Below are 23,032 nucleotides of genomic sequence, written 5' to 3'. Positions count from 1 at the left end.
CCTCTCGGAGGCGTCAGTTCTGACATGCCGGCCCAGTGGCACCCACGCAGCCTGCCGAAAGGCATGCTGAATTATAGATGTCTGTTACATCACCACTGCGCCTGACTCACACCCCACAAAAACAGTCATCTCCCTTCAGAGGCTCTGCCTTTAATCTTCTGCAGCTGACTCCCAGAGAAGAGAAATAGCCCTATCGCTAAACCGCTTCAAAGATGGGGAAGCCAGCCAGTCCACCTGGGGGCCGCTGGGAAAGAGCTATTAGACGAGAGGGCTGGATTAGACACGTGGCGCTTTGATCATTTATATCTACACCCCAACACTGAGAACTTTATCTTTTTTTAACCAGCTCATAGAATGAGGGCTTCAGTTGAACAAGCCTCAAAACCATAGTATGGCCACCCCTGCACCAGCAAGGCACTGTTTTGGATGATTGTGAACCCTGAAGAGTGCACCACAGCAGGAAACTGCACCACAAAGCTGAGCTGACTGCTTTAGCCCGTGTGGAGACCCCAGAGGATTCTGGGAGGAGCAGCATTCCTACACTGCCGTCAGACCGGGACGTGCTGGGGAGGCTTGGCACCCGACTCGCATCGTAACACGCGGCCAGTGCCAATGGCAGACGGAGGGCCGGCGGGGGAGGGCACAAGAGCTGGTCAAACACGACCGGAAGAACGCAGGAGTCAACGGTCAGCTGACCAGGGCTCCGTGCACACGACTCGCTCCAAGCCGCATTGCTGCAGGACTCAGAGACCCGGCGGTGGGCGCACTGGCAGGTCTACGTTTCCCAGGTTTCCCTTCCACAAAGCAGAAGAAATGCATTGCTGTTTGCACCACGTTAGACGCACTGGTGGATAGACGCCACACACGAATTCGGATAGTGGTGCCACTTGTGGGAAAATGGAAGAATCTGCTGCCTCTCGCAAAGTCAAGCATTACATAGTGATGGACCAAACCAACCATGTCTGCTCAGAGCTCCTCGCCACAACACACATTATGCTCTTTCCTGTATTTGTACTTGTATTTTTTTGTTTTAATTCCAGGAATGTTCCAAAGCTCAGATCGGGGGGGGGGGTGAAAATGAATGTGCTTAACACCCCATCAGCAGCAGAGCGTAAACGGCACAGCCTTCCTCCACGGCTCCGACACATCGCGTTCCCGGCCCTCCCGCCGAGTCCCCTCTGCTTCCTGGGAACAGTGATGACCACGTCAGAGCCTGTCCTCCGCAACGCTGTAGACATCTGTCATGGTCCGGGGCCACTCCGCCTGCACCCTGCCCAGCCTCGCCCATTCGGACAGAAACCATGTGTCACAACGAACTTACTGGGTAAACAGGTGATGAGATAAGGAACGAGAGGCCGGCTTGGGTGTCCAAGTGTAACGTGACCATTCGCACAAACACTGGTGAATTTACACAGGAGATCGGACTGATGTCAAGCTCCTGAGCACCTCTCCTGTGGCCTGGCATGACTTGCTGTCCTGCTACCTTTGGGATAGTCACTCACCAGGGAAGCGCGGCGGAGCCGGCGGCTCAGCGGCTTATCAAAGGGGGGGCTGTTCATGGCGAATTTCTCCAGGTACCCCTCTGGGAGGCGGATGTCGGCTGGCAGGGACAGCCGTTTGTTGATGTCCTGTGTGGAGGAGGAGGAGGAGGAGAAGAAGGAGGCAGAGAGGAGGCGGCGTACACTAAGGCTGGGGAGTGGAATCGCTGCTGCTCTGTCAGCGTGTGGGACAGGGGGACTTGGTGTATTTGTTTGTGTGGGTGTTCGGGTGTGTGTGTGTGTGTGTAACAGGGCTATAACGGTACACAAAAATCATGGTTTGATATGTACCTCAGTTTTGAAGTCACTGTTTGAACCATTTGAACCTGATAGGAGGCAGCGGGAGGGAGGGGGAGTTCACAGAGGAGGCTCACGTCCTCATAAAACAGGACAGCATCCAGCATGTCCCTTCCATCATCCACTGTGGGATTCTTGGCTTAAGAAAATACAACTAATTGCCTCATTTTAGATTTTTCCAGATCAAACTCTTATGTGACAAGGGGCCAGAATAAAAGACCCAGGCTAGATGAAGCCAATCATTTCCACATTTTTTGGGACTGCCCGGTCTTAACGGCATATTGGAGGGAGATTCACAGAAACTTAGAGAATGTCTTTAAAATTTACATTCCGTTTAAATGCGACATCCTGTATTTGGGAAATATTTTTTTTGAGAAGTGGAGTGATCACGACAGGTCGTTGATTTTGATTCTTTTATTAGCAAGCAAAAAGGCTATAACAAGAAAGTGGTTGAGACAAGACCCACCAACAGTGGAGGACTGGATAGAAATAACCCAAGAAATATATGCTATGGAAAAACTTTCTTTCTCTCAAACTTCAGAAAGGGAAATTCCTTAAGATATGGAAGAAATGGACTGATTATGTTTCGTCTATGTAGTCTAATTTGTCTGCCTGAGATTGTGATAAAATTCCCCTTTTACACATATAGATATATTGTAATTTTTTCTTATTTTGTTTGTTTTTTTTTTTGTCTGGTACATTCTTAAAAAGGAAAAACTGGTCTTGGTAAAGTTTAATTAATTTCATTAGCGAGTCTATTAGTTACAGTGTGTGGGTAAAAACATGTAACTGCAATGTTTCTAAGATTTAAGATTGAACCTCTGTAAAACCAAATGACCAAAATAAAAATGTAAATGAAGAGAAAAAAAAAAAAGACTCAGGCTGTGTTTGGGGACCAGGTCAATGTGAGTCACGTCTGATAATATCCAAAGGACTGATTTCCCCTTAACCAGGGTAGCTCAGAAAAATGTAGAGCTGCAGTTTCACTGCACAGCACTGTACACTGAATGAGGTTGGAGGGCTTTGCATGTGAGGTCTAATCCACAGCATGTAGTGCATTATGGGATACATGATTGGCACAGCCCACCCAGGTACCTCATTGGAGATGCGCCGATGGCTGTTGTTCCGCATGCGGACTCTGACCGGACTCTGAACCTCGTCGGAGGACGTGCCAGACGCCTGGTCGCTCTCGCCATCTGAGCCCATCTTCACGTTCTCATGCACAATGCCTGTGTGCACAAAAGACCCAGACACACACACAGAGAAAACAGTGCTATTACTTTCTTTGCACATTTATCCCATACATAAAATCCATTCCGGAAAGGAGTATTTCCTCAGGACGAGTGTCTGGATGAGAATCTCGCAGTCAGACCCAAACTCTTGGTCAGTGCAGCACTTTACCTATCGAATGACATTCCTCTGGAGAAACGCTGATACTCAGTGTCGAATTACGAAAATTAAGTTGTGCTGCATCCATAAAGCAAGGTTATTTCAGATAAACACTATCATTTCATAACAAAGTTGGCTTTATTTACTATTTATTCTGAATTTTTGATTAATTTACTATTTATTCACAGAAGAACCCAGCTTAAATTTCCTCAGCACTCTATTGGCACTAGATGTTAGCAAATGAAAATGACACTTCACTTCCTAAATAAATCACCCCCCCCCCCCCCGATACCTCCTAACTCACAATCTGCTCACAGAATTTACTGCAGGGGTGATGGACCGTACCACCACGCTTGTGCTTATAGGGCTGTATCACTCCATTTACAGGGCCATACCACTGCACTTACAGGGCTGTACCACTGCACTTACAGGGCCGTACCAGTTCAGGATCCCTGACACCACAAGTGAAGAGGGCTGACTGATGGAAATTACCCAGCATGCAGCGGGTGCCTCATGGCACATGGGGTGGGGTGGGGTGGGAAGCAGTGGCGCTAGGGTGAGTGAGACTCCCATTTCCTCATTGGCTTCTTCTGTTACATTGAGGGGGATCTACTTCTTATAATTCCTTATAATTCTGCTGGATTCCTAGTGAATGTTCATTACAAGACAAACATTTCAGCTGTACTAGGAGCCCAGAACTGTGGGGGGAGGGGCACATCTTATGCCCGAGGCTGAATTATGACCTGCGGTTACATTTCCAAATCACTAGTCATCACCCGGTCACATGCCAAACAGGCCTTGCAAAGCACTGTTATAAACAGCATAAAGTCACGGGTCAGAACACAAACCCTACGCAGTCATCTGTCAGGGCTCAGTTCCATTCAGAGGGTCCCCTACCTGGGAGGGCAGGGTACTAAGTGCAGCAAACACCAGCCCAAACACCAACCTAAGACTAGATATCAGAACCCAAGTGCAGGGGCTGGCAGCTAGAAACAGGCTCCCGGCTCCTCATGCTGCCGCTGAGGTCACAGCAGAGGGCACAGCTAATCTAACAGCCAGTTAACACACCTCCCACAGACATGCCGACAGCACAGGCGCATCACGCCCCATGCACTGCGTCCTCAGCCAGAGCCAGTTTCAGCAGAGGTACCCAGCAAGCTCAACTAAGAACGCCGCATGGCCATCGCCCCCAATGGCGCCCACTTCTGTATGAACATCTACAGCTAGAGGCAGAACCCAGCTCTGAATTTAGGCTGTTGACTCTGCCAAGACAAGCGGCACACACACACACACACACACACACACACACACACACACACACACACACACACGAGCCTAGATCCTATCACCCTCTTGCAGGTACAACATACTCACACACATGCCTGGGCCACACCAATATTAAGTTAAATAGAACACAGACACTCCCACACAGTGCAAACACACAGGACACTCCTTGAGCATGTATATCGGCTGTACTAAAACCAAGTAAGCTATCAGCTATTGCCCATTTCCATTTCCATTTTATAGCACTCACTATAGAAAAATAGGAGTGACGTCAGCCACGTTACACAGCAGTAACTCGCCACGCTAAGCAGGTCCGACTTCCTAGGATCACAGTAAATGAGTTTGCAGTGACCCGGCAGCTTGACTGTAGCGACCCGCATGCTGCCCCTCCAGCAACACTGTCCCCCCCCTTCCCAATCCCAGAACAGACTCCTCTGTCCTCCTCTGCCTGGACGGCGTGAACCCGACTCACCGATGCGATTGCCCACGGGCCGGCACGTCTCCAGCAACTTGAGCATGCGGAAGGGCGAGAGCCGCTGGGGCTCACGGCCACCGTCCCCCATCCCGGGGCGCCACCCGGAGGGGGAGTGAAGAGAGAAGAGAAAAAAAAAAAAACTGGACCGAGATAAAAACACTCACACCACAGCGACAGTACAAGACCACCGGCAGCTCCCCCCCTAAAGGCAGTATCCAGCCCTCGCTCACACTGCTGCCTCCACGCGGTGCTGCCAAATGGGGACAGCAGCCCCCCCCAGTAACTTTAGGCTACGGGTATTAATCTGGCAGGATGCAGAGAGAAGCTCTACAGACAGCAGGGGGTGTGTTCCCACACCCAAGCCCCCAAAGCCCCTGCCACTGAAGCCTGCTGAAGTCGGGGGGGCGAGGTGTCAACCGGTCAGGGCGCACTGACCCCCCCCCTACTGCGGAAGTCACAAGCAGGGCAGGATCCGGGATCCGGGAAGAGCCTGAACTAGAAAAATTAGGATGGTGATGGCAGGACGTGCGCTCAGGACCTGGGGTCAGACCGCGAATGCAGAAGAAAATCCATGTGGCCAGCCCCCCCCGATCCCTCTCTGGCGGCTTGCGCTGTCCCCACCGCGATGTCAGTGCTGGGTGAGCGACACCACCCCCTTTGTGTCTGCCTGCCTGCTAACTGCTATGCGGCTCTATTCACGCGCTCACAGCCTCCGCCTCCTGCTCTCGTTCCCCTGCCCGCCCGCTCCCTCTCTCCTGCTCTCGTTTCCCTGCCCCTGCCCGCTCCCCCTCTCTCTCTCTCTCTCTCTCTCTCTCTCTCATTCCCTCCTATTGTCTGTGCTGCCCGGTCAGGTGCATGCACAGGCCCTGAGAGGAGGAGGGGTAAACACGCCCCCCTCTCCCTTTCCATGTCCCTCTCCACGTATCATAAACAAGTCGCCGCTCACACCTCCCCCCGCCCCCTCCCGCTCCTCTGCCATCGGCAATCTCTGTGGATGCGTTGAGGAGGAGCGGCCAGCAGCTCTGGCGTAACCAGTCACTCCTCGGCAGCGCCTCCCCCTGCTCCTCCTCCTGAGCTCACTCGTGTTATATGCCTCCCGATCACCCGAGGGGACAGTCAGAGATGGCTGCCCATTATTTACGCCAGAATGAGAATGGTGGAAGGCAGAGAACACTGCCTATTTCGGATCCATCGGGAACAACAGTGCCACACAAAGAGCCCAGCTGCGGAGCCCCTGTGCTCTGGCCCCCCGACTCTGGCTTTGTTTTCCCACTGAGGACGACGGCACGTGCCTCCTATTTTGGGTCCCGTCCATCAGCATTTTGCGATGACGCCTGATGTCCCTGCCAGCTCCTCTCGGCCCTTTCACGGGGGGAGGGGGTTTAGCAAAGGAACAAAAGGGGCCCCCTGACAATGCGCCGTATGAGGACAACCGGGTGGAAGATGGGATCACTGCGACCTGCCCACTGCTGTAACGGATCCCTCAATTACACATCCCCATCCCCCTGGGCATGACGCAGACACACCAGCATCCCGCAGACACCCCAGGACTATCTATAGAGACCTGGAGACACAGTGTTGTGGTCATGAAGGTGCACAATCAAAAATGTAGGTATAATTTCAAATGAAAGACACATTCAAGCAGCTGTTCAATACAGCTTGTCTGGATCACAAGTATAATCACAGACTTAAATGGAAAAATAAACTGAAATGACCCCCCCCCCCCAATCACAGAGGTCACTGAATGGGATGTTAATGAAGTCATGCTTCCCCATGAGATGCTAGGCATAATGAGCAGGTCTGACTGAACACAAACCCATGGAAGAAGGGAAGAGGAATAGGAACCGGAAATATCCCACATGATTTTTTATTTATTTTTTTTTTAATACGAGTTTAAAACACAATGGATAAAACACTAACATTCAAATAGCATCCACCAGACTGGCTCTTTGCATGTGAACAAACATGAATGCCAGCGCTTGTTTTCCGGACACTTCTGTGTAATGACTAAATGCACAGCCTTTGGGTCAATGGTCCAGAGGACATCAGGCCTGGAGTCGAGGCAGATCGCGAATCCCTCACACGTGCGGTACGATTACCCCAGCGATGGCGATGCTCTCAGCCCGAGAGAAATGCATGATGCCCCGGCCCGCCTGCCTGCTAATGGGCAGCTGCCAAACAGCCCAGCTGGTGGCCCCGGGATCGAGGAGCCGTTTGCTTGGAGCGATCAGTCACCCCACCGCCTGAACAATAGCGTGCATTTGCGCCGCTGACGGGTCCTGCTGTGCTGCCCATGCGGTACCTCCTCTCATTTTCCATGGGAATGACACACCACTTCCTAATTCTCACAACCTGTTTGCGAAACACAGTGCGTCATCCATAAATATTGACCGTTCATATAATAAACTGTATTTGAGCAAAACAAGCACTTGAGGAGGAACAGTAAAGGAAACATCCGGACAGAAACTGAAGTGAAAGGGCTTCATTAAAAAATAAGGGCAGTCAAAACAGAACCACAGATGAACAATCAATGCATTTCCTTCATTCCAGTTGCCGTATGAAGTGTCTCACCTGGGGAGGGAAGCTGAAGTTGATTCCTACGGCACCGGGCTGTCAGATTTCATGGAGGATGGAGGGGGGGCGACAGGTCAGATCTGGTTAGGTTAGGTTGGGGAGCATGCACTGCCACTGACACATCCACCACGCGACAAAACACCTCGGGATCCTGGTTGGCAACCCCCCCACAGACTGACACATGGTCCAATCCGACCCTCCAGAAATGGCCATCTATCTGCCGCAGCCCAGTGTCACCTAGGCGTCCCCTTGGCCTGGTCCAGCCACTAGTGAACCGGACCATACTAAGGAAATTGCGCCACATGGCATAGTGCCATAACTGACACTCCCTCACAATGCAGGTAACGCGTCTCATTCGGAACTGCTTGAGCAACTGCTCGTTCGACACAAAGTCAACACAAGGATTCGCCGAAGAGACATAGTACCGAAAGAGTCCAGACTTTGTCTCAGGTCATTGGATAGTGTCCATGTCTCACAGCCCTACAGCACCAGGGAGCACCAGGACTCTAAAGATGTGGATCTTCATCTTTATAAAGACATCGGGAGCGCCACACACCCCTTTCCAGCGACCTCATGACCCCCCTATGCTCTGCGAATCCATCTACTGACTTTATAAGAAGAGTCACCAGAGACATGAATATTGCTGCCAAGGTAAGTGAACCTCCTGATGTGGTGGACATCCTCTCCACAGACACACTGCTGACAGCTCAGGAGGTCATTAAAAGCCCAGATCTTGGTGTTTATCCAGGACACTCGCAAACCTAGACACGCAGTCTTCTCGTGGGGGAGGGGGGGGTGACCCTCTGCTCCATTGTCACCCCCCCCCCACTAAATATGCTGCATAGGATGCAATATTTACTACTTATAATATTTACATTGTGCACTTCTATCCAAAGTAACATAGTCAGAAGTAAGGAATTTTACCCCTACTTTATGTATCAGCCAAATATGGTCCTACAGAGGCTTACTGTTCTTACTGTACTGTGATTTTGGACTGTACTGTCCAAAATCTCCATCCTCATTGCTACTCTCACTGAAGCAGCTGCACCTTCTCCCTCCTCCTCATATCTCATCACTCCCCTATGGGATACGCGCCCGAGATGAACAGCCAATACACCCAGCTCAGGTTTCTGGTGTCATTCCAACACTGGCCAGAAGGGTGTCACCATAAAGACAGGACAAAAAACCTAAACTAACCACATTTCCCAAAGGTGGGTAAAAAAGAAATCCTTCGAAAATAAAGTAGAAGAAGAAAAAAACTGCCAGGAGTATGTCGCCTGTAGTCTGTACGGTCGTGTGTGTTTGTGTGTGTGTGTGAGCGCCTGTATGAGTCAGTCAATCTGGCCTATGTAATCGTATTAACCAATCAGAGAATGTCAGGAGGGTGCCAGCAGCCAGGCTGCTCCCACACGCACACTGGGCATGAGACACTGGTTATCCGTCAGTTCCATTCAGTTCACGGGTGACTCACCAGCAGCCCCACAGCCAGGCTTCGCCAGCATGGGTCTATGTAACTAAGGTGTAAACGAGCTAACAGGAGAACTTACTCTGCTATTAAGAGGGTATGCAGAACTTTTATACTCAGAGGAAATTATTCAAAACTAAAACGTCAGGGGGCTGGTAAAATGGCACCGAAGCGGAAGAACACTCATTCTCACAGCTTTATAAAACAAAGAAAGCATGACTTTAGTCCTGTCTACTGCACCACCCACAAAATCACTCATATTTCCATTCAATAAAAAGACAATATACCCCATCAAAGCACTGCAGTGTAAACAGCCACTGAAAAACACAAGATCAACAAGCTCTAAAACCCACAGGCTACACACCACTCCAAAAATACCTAATGATGGTGTTTTTGATCCGTATTCTTATGGAAAAGTGCAGGATCACAAAACCTGACTTCAAAAGCCAAACCACTTCAAAAGATGACAACATGGTAACCTCAGTAGCGAAAGGGTAGCACACAAGCTCCTCAAAATGTTGGGCCATGATGGGGTCACGTGATGAAGCCTGAGTGGAGTAGCAAGGAGGCGTTTTGTCTGAGATAAATTAAAAAAAAAAAAAACACGAGTGGTAATTATATTACATCACAGTATCCACCAACCTTCCGTAAGCACTGTGCAGGGAGCCTGTCCCAAAAAAAGGCAAGGTGGCAACAAACACATGTTCTGATGTCAACTGTGGAAGGAGTACCCAGCAGAAACATGCCAACATGGAGGACACAGGCAAACTCTGTATGCAAGGAGAACAGAAGTCACATCCATGAAAGTATGAGGTCACAGTGCTACCCACTCAGCCACCACACCCTACTATAATACCAGCATTTAATATCTCAGTGTGCTCTCAGCAGCCTGGGATTGGCTCCAGGCCCCGCCATGACGCAGATCAGCAGAAGTGGTTGTAAGATTGATGGACAGATGAATAAAGAACAATAATGATTTCTCACAGGAGCCATACCGCCATTCCTCCGTAGGGGGCAACACAAAGAAGCCCTCAGTGCCCCTCTTAAATCACAACTCCGCCCCAAAGATAAATCACATCCTAGAGTGAGCCACCAGAAACTCCACAGGCTTCACCGAATAGCCGACCCCCTGTAACCGCTGCTAAACATCTTGCCTAGCAGAGCAGTCACAGCATGACTGATAACCTCACTGCGATTTTCAGCTCCACTTGAAAGGTGAGCTCAGCCTGAATGGAAGCCACGCAAATAAAATTAAGTTCATAAATTCAAAAACAGAATTTTTACATTTAAAAGTTCAACACGACAGATGTTAACCAGGAGACCTGCATGAGCGTGTGTTAGACCACCAAGCAAACGGCTCGCTGATGCCGTTTCGGGTGTTTAGTATGGATAGGAGCGATGGGCTTCTGCTCCCTGAGCAATGCAGCCTGTTTGATGGGACCGGAGACAGAGGGGCATTTCAATGGCAGAGCTATGCCACACTGGCCTGAGAGACTCCCCCCTCCAGTGTGCCGTGGAGAAACTGCACTATCATACCGATCCATTAGAGGGGGGGGGGGTGTGCGGACTGTAAAGTGAGGCAGTCGTGAGTCAGCATTCCTGTGGGAGCGGGTGGTTTCCTGGTCCTGCACCCACCCCAGCCCAGACTTCTCAGTAACAAGTACACCTAACACTTTCGTTATCACGAACAGACCCACACGAACAGTGGGGGTACTGCGGGAGGCGGGGGGGGTAAGCTCTGAGAGGAGAATCCCCCACACCCCCCAGCTCGATGGGCGGGATGGGAAAATCAAGAAGGCAGCACGCCTGAGGATGAGTCACCAGCGGACAAGACAAGTCAGCCAATTTCCACGTCAGAGAGGATATTAAAATTCATTTGCAGCCCCAGATCCATTATTTATTGAAGCTAAACATGCAAGCGCAAGTGCGGATATTACGTAAGTGGATTAAAGCAGAACAAGAGCGTGCCAGCGCTTCACTGGTCTTGATTCTGTAACCAAGAGGCTTCCTTTAAAAAAAAAAAATTAAAAAGAAAAGTCAGGAACAAGACACCTCCAGGGGGCACCATATACTGAAGTGCACTGTTCAGGAGCAAATGATTCACAGGTATGGCATGCAAGTGGAGCACCCTAGAGACATTCAGCATGTCATCCACCCAAGATTCAGATGCAAAAACCAGTCAAGTTAATGTGATTCATACTCCACTCCAGTCCTGCTACAGGTTAAAAAAATATTCGAATATTTTTTTGTAATACACTTACAGCAAAGACTGACTGAGTACCTGGGTGGTAAAATGAAATTGCACTAAGAAAATCAGAGATGCAGCCTTTTGTAAGTAAAACATGAAATTCAAGGGATGAGAGAGAGAGGAGAAGCATTTAGGAGGTAGGAGGAGGATAATGAAGAGAGAACAGATAAAACAGTGTAGGAAAAGGGATTTAAAATGAAGACGAAAAGACAGAACCTCAGACACACTGACAGAGTACGTACCTGACAGATCACATTAATCTACATCCCCGCATTACGAAAATGAAGGAATATGTGAGCAAGACAGGGCACAGTCATTTATGGCCCATTGCCCAGGCAGACAGGGCATTACCAGTGTGAGGAAGCGAGCCTTCAGATGATAAAAGGTTCAGGAGGAGAGAGTAGTAATGCAATATGAAACCTTTCAAATCCAGCAGTCAACTGAACCCAGATCAATCCATGAGCAGGAAAGAAACAGAATGCAGTGGGGTCTCTCTGGCACAGCCATGGGGCCCTGGGACGGAGTCGGCCAGCGCAGGTGCCAGACATGCTCATGTGGGAAAGAGGGAGCACTCTGGGAGAGGTGGAGGTGTGGGGAAGCAGGGTGCATTGTGGGCTTTGAGGAAGAAGAGAGGGGTGATGCAATGGGATGAAAAGGCACAAAAAATTAAACACAGTGAGCAGAAGATGGGAAAATCATATGACATTCCTCTAAGACCAGGAATCATTCTTGTGGCCCTACGCTGCACCTTTTCTAAGGCCGCTATGTCCTTTTTAAGATATGGTGACCAAACCTGTACACAATATTCTAGGTGAGGTCTCACCAAGGAATTGTATAATCTTAGCATTACCTCCCTTGACTTAAACTCCACACACCTGGAGATGTACCCCAACATCCTATTGGCCTTTTTTATTGCTTCCCCACACTGGCGAGAATGAGACATGGAAGCATCAACATATACACCAAGGTCTTTCTCATAATCAGCTACCTTTATTTCAGTAGGTCCCATAAAATACCTGTACTTTATATTTCTGCTCCCTACATGGAGTACCTTACATTTGTCTATGTTAAATTTCATCTGCCAGGTGTCAGCCCAGTCACTAATTAAATTAAGATCCCGCTGTAGCTGCTGAGCCGCTAGTTCAGTATCTGCTACACCACCCACCTTGGTGTCATCTGCAAATTTCACCAGTTTACTGTATATATTGGTGTCTATATCATTTATGTAAATTAGGAACAAAAGTGGTCCTAAAATTGAACCCTGCGGTACCCCACTATGAACGCAGGCCCACTGTGACATCGAGCCTCTTATAACTACTCGCTGCTTCCTATCCGTTAACCAGTTATCAATCCAAGTCGCTACAGTTCCTAAAATACCTGTCGCTTTGAGTTTAAGTGAGAGCCTCTTGTGGGGAACAACATCAAAAGCCTTTTGGAAATCTAAATAGATGACATCATAGGCCTTCTTATCATCAACTTCCTGAGTAGCTTCCTCAAAAAACTCCAACAGATTTGTTAAACAGGATCTACCTCTCCTAAATCCATGCTGGCTATCCCTCAAAATGTTATTTGAGTCCAGGTAATCTACCATTTTCTCTTTGATTATAGCCATAACTTTACCAGTTATACAAGTTAGACTGATTGGCCTATAGTTTGACAAATTACTTCTATCCCCTTTTTTGAAAATGGGCGTTATGTTGGCATGCTTCCAATCAGAAGGTACCACACCTTCAGATAAGGATTTTTGAAACAGTAATGTTAAGGGTCGGCAAATAATATCCCTCATCTCTTTTAACACTATAGGTAAGATGCCATCAGGGCCCTGTGATTTATTTATTTTGAGCTTAGCTAGGCTTTGCAAAACATCAGCTTCAGTTATATATATATTAGTTATAGACGATGTTGAATTAGTAATAAGAACTGGTAAGTTACTAGTGTCCTCGACAGTGAATACCCGTGCAAAACTATCATTGAACTCATTTACTATGTCAATGTCGTTTTCAATTATAAGACCCTTACTATCCTGCAGATTAGTAATTTCAGCTTTTAGAGCTCTTTTAGAGTTAAAATACTGGAAGAAACTTTTAACGTCATCCTTAGCCTCCAATGCGATCTTCCTTTCGACATTCCTTTTAGCTCGTCTAATGTCATTTTTTAATTCAGCCTGTAGATTTAGATACTCTTGCTTTATTATGTCATCATCAGTTATTTTCCATCTCTGGAACAAAGCCCTTTTCCTCCTTACTTTATACTTTATGTCCCTATTAAACCACCTAGGTTGCAATTTCCTAGATTTATTCTTGCTAGAAACAGGTATGAAGTCCTCTTGTACTTGCAATAATGTGCTTTTAAAAAATTCCCATGCCTCTTCAACAGTTTTGTTATTTAACTCCATCCAGTTCACGGTTTCTAGTTTTAATCTCATACAATTGAAGTTAGCCTTCCTAACATTATATATTTTTGATTTGGACTTTGCTCTTCGGGCACTAAACTTAACCTCAAATTTAACCATGTTATGATCGCTACTGTCAAGTGGTTCTAAAACATCTAATTTACCAATCCTGTCCTGGTTATTAGACAAAACAAGATCAAGAATGGCATCTCCCCTGGTAGGGGTGTTAACAAACTGAGTAAAAAAACAATCCTGTACTAATTCCACCATCTCAAGTTCATTTTCAGAAGAGCCAGCAACAATGTCCCACTGTATCCCCGGTAGATTAAAATCACCCATAACTACCACATCATTTTTATTGCTCATAATCCTAATATCACTGTATAACAATCTGCTTTCCTCAGCAGCTACATTGGGTGCTCTGTAACAAACACCGACAATTAGGCTATTTGAGTTTGTAGCATCTAATTTTACCCATATAGCTTCCGTACTTTTACTTATATCAGTAAGCTCCCTTGCCTGCAAGATTTCCTTTACATATACTGCAACACCACCTCCCTTCTTACCTATACGGTCTTTACGGAACAATGTGTAACCATCCATATTATATTCTTGTCCATCCTTATCACTCAACCACGTTTCAGTTATTGCTATAATATCATAAGAGTCCGATGAGATAAGAGCCTCTAAATCATGAATTTTATTCCTAATACTCCTGGCGTTTAAATACAGACAACAAAGGGTAGGCTTATTACAGTGCCTACTTATAATATGATTTTTTTGGGCTTTCCGTTTCCCCCCAGTTACATACTTAACTAACCTCCCTGCCCCCCCAGTCCCTAGTTTAAACATTCCTCAACTACTCTACAAATACGCCTTCCCAGTACACTGGTTCCCCTCCGGTTCAGATGCAACCCATCCGGCTTGAACAGGTCCCACCTGTTCCAGAAGGTCCTCCAGTGCCCCATAAACCTAAACCCCTCTTTCCTACACCATCCTTTTAGCCACGCATTTAATCTCCTTATCTCAGCTAACTTAGCCTCACTTGCGCGTGGCACGGGGAGTATTTCGGAAAATACCACCATGGACGTTCTGCTTCTAAGCTTATTGGCGACTTCTATAAATTTATCCTGCAGAACAGCCCTTCTACCCTTGCCTATGTCGTTGGTGCCAACATGCACCACGACAACTGGATCCACCCCAGCTGGGGCCAAAAGCTTGTCCACACGATCTGGAAGGTCTCCTACCTGGGCACCAGGCAGGCAAGACACCGTACGGGACCCTCTATCACGCGTGCACACATAACTGTCTACTCCCCTAATAATTGAATCCCCCACTACCACAACCTCCCTCTTTCTGGGGGGAGGGGGCTCCTCAGTGCCCAAGGGCCCACCTGCTTCCCCAGTCCCTTCCGGCTCTAAAGCTGGAAGCACCTGAAACCTGTTAGACACAGACACCTCAGGTGATGCCGCCTCTGTAACGTGTGTACGCCTTTTCCTGCGTCTACGACCTACGGTCACCCAGCTCTCTCGACCTCTCTGCTCTTCATTCTCCCTCCCCCCCGTTAGTGGCGTACACACCGTCTCCCTAAACGGCGTATCAACTAGCTCATCTAACTCACTGTTGCATTGGATGCGAGCCAGTTGCTCCTCAAGGTCGCGAACCTTGACCATGAGTGAGTCCACTAGCTTACATCGCTCGCAGATGAAGTCCGACTGGACACTAACGTCCAGAAGGGCAAACATCTTGCAAACGCAACACTGAGCTGGCCCCATAATTAACTAACTCACTATGACCCCGTACTCCCAGCCCAGTAAATTTATATAGTGTATTTAACTATAAAGATTAATTTGCGTAACAATAAATGCAGTAACGTGCGGAGTACACTAAAATAAGTTATTACTTGTGTTAAAACGGAACTTTATTATTATTTTATTAAAAATTTTAAACCTGATAAACTTACTACTACTTACCAGAAGAACTTCTGCCTGAACCAAGTATGAACTAAAAACAAGGCGAAATCGAAGTTGCTCTTGGGAGGTCGAAAAACCACAAAAACCCCCTCACAGCAGGCTACTGCCGGAGCGGGAAAAAAGTGGAAAATGTCCTCCCGGCCCCGACTGGCGACCGAGCAAAGCTCAGGAGCAACTGTCCTTTTCCGACGCTTGGTAGCGATACCGACGTTAGATGTTATTAGTTATAATCGCCCCGCGGGTGTTTGTTACGGAGTTTAAACGCGGACAGAAAAACGCCGCGCACGCGACACCCGCAGCTCTCTGTCGGTAATAATCGCGCTGTTGATTAACAGACAGGACAGACAAGCACTCACGCTGACCGAAATAAGAACAATAAATAGAAATAAACAGCCACCCACGTAAACAGGTAAAGCACACAAACACTCAAAACACTCCAAAAAAACAATCCCAAACAATCGCTGCAGCTCAACACCACTCTCTCGCAGCAATCCCAGCAATCCTCGCAGCAATCCCAGCAATTGACATGCTCATTTTGAAACAGTCTGTACCACCCTTGAAATCATTCACTCGACCCCGAATGTCTACACAGCGTGTAGTCAGAGTATGGAATAGTCTTCCTGATAACGTAGTGCAAGCTGAATCCTTGGGTTCCTTTAAATCAGAGCTAGATAAGATTTTAACAACTCTGAGCTATTAGTTAAGTTCTCCCCAAGCGAGCTCGATGGGCCGAATGGCCTCCTCTCGTTTGTATAGTTCTTATGTTCTTATGTTCTTAAGATGAGAAACAGAAAAAGGGGAAAGAAAGAGGTGGATTGAGACAGATGAGTTAGAAAATATCCTCGTGATGTACGCTGTGGATGGGTTGTTGTAATGCATTATGTAATAAAGCAACATTATGTAATAACTTGACAAAGTGTCAATCTTGGTTGTTTATTACATAATGCACAGTATTACACTTTCATCATTAAAAAGTGCAAATGCCATATTTTGCAATAACCACTGCAATATGTAATTCTCTATTACAAAACATAGGGAAATGTATTACATAAATACAAAATGTGTCAGATTATTAAAAATGTGGTATTATTACATAATCCATTGTAACATGGATTGGCTATGAGCAGGTTTTTAACCAGGGGCGGGGAACCTGTTCCATGGAGGGCCGGTGTGGGTGCGGGTTTTTGGGATGGCCTCCCAGTCAGCCAATAATAAAACAGTGGTTCTCAACTCCAGTCCCAGAGAACTACAGTTACTGGCTGATTGAGATGTATGCTGGCTGACCCTGCACTGAGACCCCCAACCTTGCTCACAGCTGTGTATGTGTCTCATGGAGAGCAAGACTGGGTAGACAAAAAGGGAATTTAGAATAAATAATAATACAAATGCAGGCTGCTCATTTCAGACAGGTGGGCTTTGTCCGGGAACAGTACCAGTCAAGACCCCCTCCCTTGCCTGCTGTCTGTAAAGGAAGCGACGACGGACAGAGTCAGCAGAATGTGGCTAGACTGGGCTCACCAAATCAGAAACCATCATGAGGCCCAGCGAGGCCTGGTGCCCCTGAAGAAGCAGCCGGAGGAAGAACGACTACTTGCACAGCTCAAGGCGGACAAAACAAACCCATTAACAGCCAGTCACCAGCGGGCTTTCCTAGTGACCACCTAATGGCTTAAACAATGCGAGGTGGGTTCAACAGACCCATTATTTCAGCGACTCTCTCCAAGCCTTTTGTTCAAAGACAACGGTAGAAAATCTGCTTAACTAGTTAACGGTGACCACAATTAGCTTTTGTTTGTTTTTCAAAGGATATCAATTTTAAATAAGCTAAGAACCTGGAGTAAAGATGCAGGCTTACCTTGCTGGGTCATTCCTCAGGCATGATGGGATCTAAAACTAGTTAGCAAAATTACACCAAAGGTGGTGGGGGGTGCAAATCCTCAGAAACAAAAAGCACAGGTAAGAAAACATGCCCCAAGCATAAAGAAATTGCCAAAGGGCTTAATGCTTATTTGGGCTGCGGCCAGGGGTCTGAAGTGGTGACTTGGGACATTAATACACTTGAGCCACCCATGATGCAAAGTAAGCAGCAGGCAGCCGCCTTGCATGTGCACGTACCAGGTGGTACGAGGCTTTCCAGCTACACAGCTGGCTGATGGAGGGAAATGACGGTTGACTTTGGCAGAAAGGATGCTAACGTTGGGCTAGATTACCGGGTGATGTTTCACTTTAATGGATAAGGCCATCATATTGGTATCAGGGGAACTTCAAAAATAAAAAAACACACATTTAAAATGCGGAGAATATCTGGAGAAACCTGGACAGTTTAACAGTAACTATTGGATCAAGAGCCATAAAACATGAAGTAAATAATTCACTTATTTTTTTGGACCAACAGAGAGTACATCTCAAAGATCTTAACACTTCAGGTGACTACAGTGATATGAAGAGGAGCCCTGGACATCTGCTCCCAAGGTGCACACAGACAAGAGCAGAGAATGTGAGAGCAGGACTTCCTGCCTGATCCTGACCTGCATCCCCAAACTGGGTCTAATTAGGAAACTCACACTGTGTCAAAGATTGAGAACAAACTGACAAGCAAGATGTGCACAGTACCTCCTATGACCACCAGAGGACACTGGCATTCCCAAATATGCAACGGCAGAGCACAGCAGTGTCCATATCAGGGGCCACCATATAAAGGGGCATGGCCATAAAACATGACAACAGCTCACTGCTGCTTCCTGAAACTGCAGTAGTACCAGAAATGGAGTGATTATCCTGCTGTGATAATGGATTAATTATTAGTGTGGCTCCAAGTCCCTGGATGAGAGAAGCTGCCCACACAACTAAAGGACACAATTATGACACCCACTAAGCAATCAGGCTGCGCAAACAACCCACAAAACAGCCGTCCTTGAAGTCAGCCATGTTTCCACAGCCTATAGATGGACACAGGAGTGCATGAAGGTATGAAACGGAATGGTCATGATGGCAGGCTTGGGACAAAAATAATGATGATATTGATGACTACTACAACCATACTGGCATCATACTGGCATCAGCAAATGCTTACATATCCCAGCATTTATGCCCCTGGTAGGGTCACCCAAGGCAAACAGGTCCGGGGTGAGGAACCAGACGAAGAGTGGCTCATAGGACCCCAAATGATGCACAAAATAATGGAACCACGGTTTCCCTTGCCCGGACGCGGGTCATCAGGGCCCCCCCCTGGAGCCAGGCCTGGGGGTGGGGCTCGAGGGCTAGCACCTGGTGGGCAGACCTATACCCATGGGGCCTGGTCGGGCACAGCCCGAACAAGGCATGTGGGTCCCCCCTCCAATGGGCTCACCACCTATAGGAGGGGCCATAGGGGTCGGGTGCGAAGTGAGCTGGGCAGTGGTCGAAGGTGGGGACCTTGGCGGTCCGATCCTCGGCTGCAGAAGCTAGCTCTTGGGACATGGAATGTCACCTCTCTGATAGGGAAGGAGCCAGAGCTGGTGTGCGAGGTTGTAAAGTTCCGGCTAGACATAGTCGGGCTCACCTCGACGCATGGCCTGGGCTCTGGAACCAGTCTCCTTGAGGGGGGTTGGACCCTCTTCCACTCTGGAGTTGCTCACGGGGAGAGGCGCCGAGCAGGGGTGGGCATACTTATTGCCCCCTGGCTGGGCACCTGTACATTGGGGTTTACCGCAGTGGACGAGAGGGTAGCCTCCCTTCGCCTTCGGGTGGGGGGACGGGTCCTGACTGTTGTTTGCACTTATGCGCCAAGCAGCAGTTCAGAATACCCACCCTTTTTAGAGTCCCTGGAAGGGGTTTTGGAGAGCACTCCTCCTGGGGACTCTTGTTCTACTGGGGGACTTCAATGCTCACGTGGGCAATGACAGTGAACCCTGGAGTGGCGTGATTGGGAGGAACGGCCCCCCCAATCTGAACCCGAGTGGTGTTTTGTTGTTGGACTTCTGTGCTCATCACGGATTGTCCATAACGAACACCATGTACACCTGGCACCAGGACACCCTAGGCCGCAGTTCAATGATCGACTTTGTGGTCATGTCATCGGACTTGCGGCCGTATGTCTTGGACATTCGAGTGAAGAGAGGGGCGGAGCTGTCAACTGATCACTACCTGGTGGTGGGTTGGCTCCGCTGGTGAGGGAGGAAGCCGGCCAGGCCTGGCAGGCCCAAGCGTATAGTGAGGGTCTGCTGGGAACGTCTGGCGGAATCTCCTATCAGGGGGAGTTTCAACTCCTACCTCTGGCAGAACTTCTCCCATGTCCCGGGGGAGGCGGGGGACATTGAGTCCGAATGGGCCATGTTCCACGCGTCCATTGTTGAGGCGGCTGACCGGAGCTGTGGCCATAAGGTGGTCGGTGCCTGTTGTGGCGGCAATCCCCAAACCCGCTGGTGGACACCAGTGGTGAGGGATGCCGTCAAGCTGAAGAAGGAGTCCTATCGGGCTTTTTTAGCCTGTGGATTTCCAGAGGCAGCTGACAGGTACCGGCAGGCTAAGCGGGGTGCGGCTTTGGCGGTCGCTGAGGAAAAAACTCGGGTATGGGAGGACTTTGGCGAGGCCATGGAAAACTACTTCCGGATGGCTTCAAGGCGATTCTGGTCCACCATCCGGCGGCTCCGGGCGGGAAAGCAGCGCAACATCAACACTGTTTATGGTGGGGATGGGATGCTGCTGACCTCAACTCGGGATGTTTTGGGTCAGTGGAGGGAGTACTTCGAAGACCTCCGCAATCCCACCGATACACCTTCCAATGTGGAAGCAGAGTATGGGGACTTTGGTGTGGACTCCCCTATCTCTGGGGTGGAGGTCGCTGAGGTGGTTAAAAAGCTCCTCAGTGGCCGGGCCCCGGGGGTAGATGAGATCCACCCGGAGTACCTTAAGGCTCTGGATGCTGTGGGGCTGTCCTGGTTGACAAGCATCTGCAGCATCGCGTGGACATCGGGGGCAGTGCCTCTGGGCTGGCAGACCGGGGTGGTGGTCCCCCTCATTAAGAAGGGGTACCAGAGGGTGTGCTCCAACTATAGGAGGATCACACTCCTCAGCCTTCCTGGTAAGGTCTATTCGGGGGTTCTGGAGAGGAGGGTCCGCCGGATTATCGAACCTCGGATTCAGGAGGAGCAGTGTGGTTTTCGCCCCAGCCGTGGAACAGTGGACCAGCTCTATACTCTCCGCAGGGTTTTGTAGGGTTCATGGGAGTTTGCCCAACCAGTCTACATGTGTTTTGTGGACTTGAAGAAGGCATTCGACCATGTCCCTCGGGGAGTCCTGTGGGGGGTGCTCCGGGAGTATGGGGTGCCAGGCTTCCTTTTAAGGGCTGTTCGGTCCCTGTATGACCGGTGCTAGAGCCTGGTCTGCATGGGCGGCAATAAGTCGGACTTGTTTCCAGTGAGGGTTGGACTCCGTCAGGGCTGCTCTTTGTCACCGATTCTTTTCATAGTTTTTATGGACAAAATTTCTAGGCGCAGCCAGGGCGTTGAGGGTATCCGGTTTGGTGACCTCAGGATTAGGTCTTTGCTTTTTGCAGATGATGTGGTTCTGTTGGCCTCATCAGACCGTGACCTTCAGCTCTCACTGGGACAGTTCGCAGCCGACTGCGACGGCTGGGATGAGAATCAGCACCTCCAAATCCGAGACCATGGTCCTCAGCCGGAAAAGGGTAGAATGCTCTCTCCGGGATGGGGATGGGGTCCTCCCCCAAGTGGAGGAGTTTAAGTGTCTCGGGGTCTTGTTCACGAGTGGGGGGACGGTGGAACGGGAGATCGACAGGCAGATCGGTGCGGCGTCCACAGTGATGCGGGCGCTGCATTGGTCTGCCATGATAAAGAAGGAGCTATGCCAAAAGGCAAAGCTCTCGATTTACCAGTCGATCTACGTTCCTACCCCCACCTATGGTCAGGAGCTGTGGGTAGTGACCGAAAGAACAAGATCGCGAGTGCAAGCGGCCGAAATGAGATTCCTCCGCAGGGTGGCTGGGCTCTCCCTTAGAGATAGGGTAAGGAGCTCGGTCATTCAGGAGGGACTCAGAGTAGAGCCGCTGCTCCTCCGCATCGATAGGAGCCAGATGAGGTGGCTCCGGCATCTGATTAGGATGCCTCCTGGACGCCTCCCTGGTGAGGTGTTCCGGGCATGTCCCACTGGGAGGAGGCCCCGGGGAAGATCCAGGACACGCTAGAGGGACTATGTCTCTCGGCTGGCCTGGGAATGCCTCGGGATTCCCCCAGAGGAGCTGAATGAAGTGGCCAGGGAGAGGGAAGTCTGGGGTTCCCTGCTGAGACTGCTGCCCCCGCGACCCGACCTCGGATAAGCGGGAGGTGATGGATGGATGGATGGATGGCATATGGAATAGGAAGAGCTGGTGAGCTTTTCCTGAATGTATCCACAGCACAGCATAAAGGGAAAACTATGGAAATGTTCAAAAGGGCCAACCTGGGGTTAGGAAACATCAAACTATGCTAAACTATGCTAAATGACATTACACCCAGTTTTTGCGATTTGCAACAAAAAAAATACACCTTGACACCCTGGGCTGAAGCAGCTGAATCGGTACACATGGAAAATGACTTCAGCATCATTTCATCATTTGTGTTTTTCCCCATTCCACTATTTTCACCCATATCAAATACTACAAGCTTCAGATTAGCAGCCAAACTAAGCGATACGCCCTTGACTAAGATGACTGAGCACACCCCCCCCCCACCCCCCCACACACCGCCCCACCAGCAGCCCCCACCTCACCGTTGTCTCTGGGGACGGCCGACTCGTCCAGCACCACCTGCTCAGCCAGCTCCGACAGAGAGTCGCCCACCAGCCTGGAGCCGCGCAGAGATGTGGACAAACGGCGCCTGAACATCTTCATGCGATCCATCTGGAGCGCGCCCTAGTGGGGCCTGGGGAGCATGAGAGGGAGCAGTCTTCATCATCATCATCATGACTGACACTGACCAACATCTTTCTAAGACTGCAGTCACTCATTACACAAAAAAAAAATACACATTTCTGCTCATTAAACATACAAATTTCAAATACTCCGCAACAGCTGTTACAAGCACGTATTGACAAAAAGAAAACTGCCTCAATTGCCTCAACCACAATCCAATTACTATTAAAAACAAAAATAACATCACAATAAAATAATAATAATAATAATAATAATAATAATAATGCTTTGGCAGTGTAGTTAAAAAAAAAAAACATCAATATGCTCAAGAATGGATTTTGGTTTGTTGATCTGCCGATTCATACTGACACAAAGCAAACATTGTTTGTAAAAGCTCAGGCTGAAAATCCATCTTAGAACCTTGAGCTGACAGCAGAGTGTACTGAGCCTCACCATCGCATCACCAGAATGATCCTGAAGGACAGGGGCCCAAAACAGAGCTGAAGCC

At 48.9% G+C, this 23,032-nt stretch overlaps 1 protein-coding gene across 5 annotated transcripts in view; it reads right to left on the bottom strand.

Moving 5' to 3' along the window:
• LOC111851177 (cyclin-dependent kinase 17-like) overlaps window positions 1–23,032 on the bottom strand; it is a 42,853-nt gene that overhangs the window by 12,982 nt on the left and 6,839 nt on the right. For 4 of the 5 annotated variants that reach the window (XM_023825854.2, XM_072713103.1, XM_023825853.2 and 1 more), the window contains 3 exons: window positions 22,383–22,534; window positions 2,931–3,064; window positions 1,503–1,628 (listed from right to left, as the gene is read on the bottom strand). In XM_023825854.2, the coding sequence (XP_023681622.1) occupies window positions 1,503–1,628; window positions 2,931–3,064; window positions 22,383–22,512 (390 nt within the window). In that variant the 5' untranslated portion in view covers window positions 22,513–22,534. Of the gene's footprint in view, window positions 1–1,502; window positions 1,629–2,930; window positions 3,065–4,980; window positions 5,676–22,382; window positions 22,535–23,032 lie in introns of those variants that run through there. The other variant, XM_023825856.2, reaches the window with a different exon arrangement.

This window comes from Paramormyrops kingsleyae, chromosome 6 (genome assembly GCF_048594095.1).
Source record: "Paramormyrops kingsleyae isolate MSU_618 chromosome 6, PKINGS_0.4, whole genome shotgun sequence".
Classification (NCBI taxonomy): domain Eukaryota; kingdom Metazoa; phylum Chordata; class Actinopteri; order Osteoglossiformes; family Mormyridae; genus Paramormyrops; species Paramormyrops kingsleyae.
The sequence above is the reverse complement of the archived record's forward strand: the minus strand, read 5'-3'. Positions and strand labels throughout refer to the sequence as shown.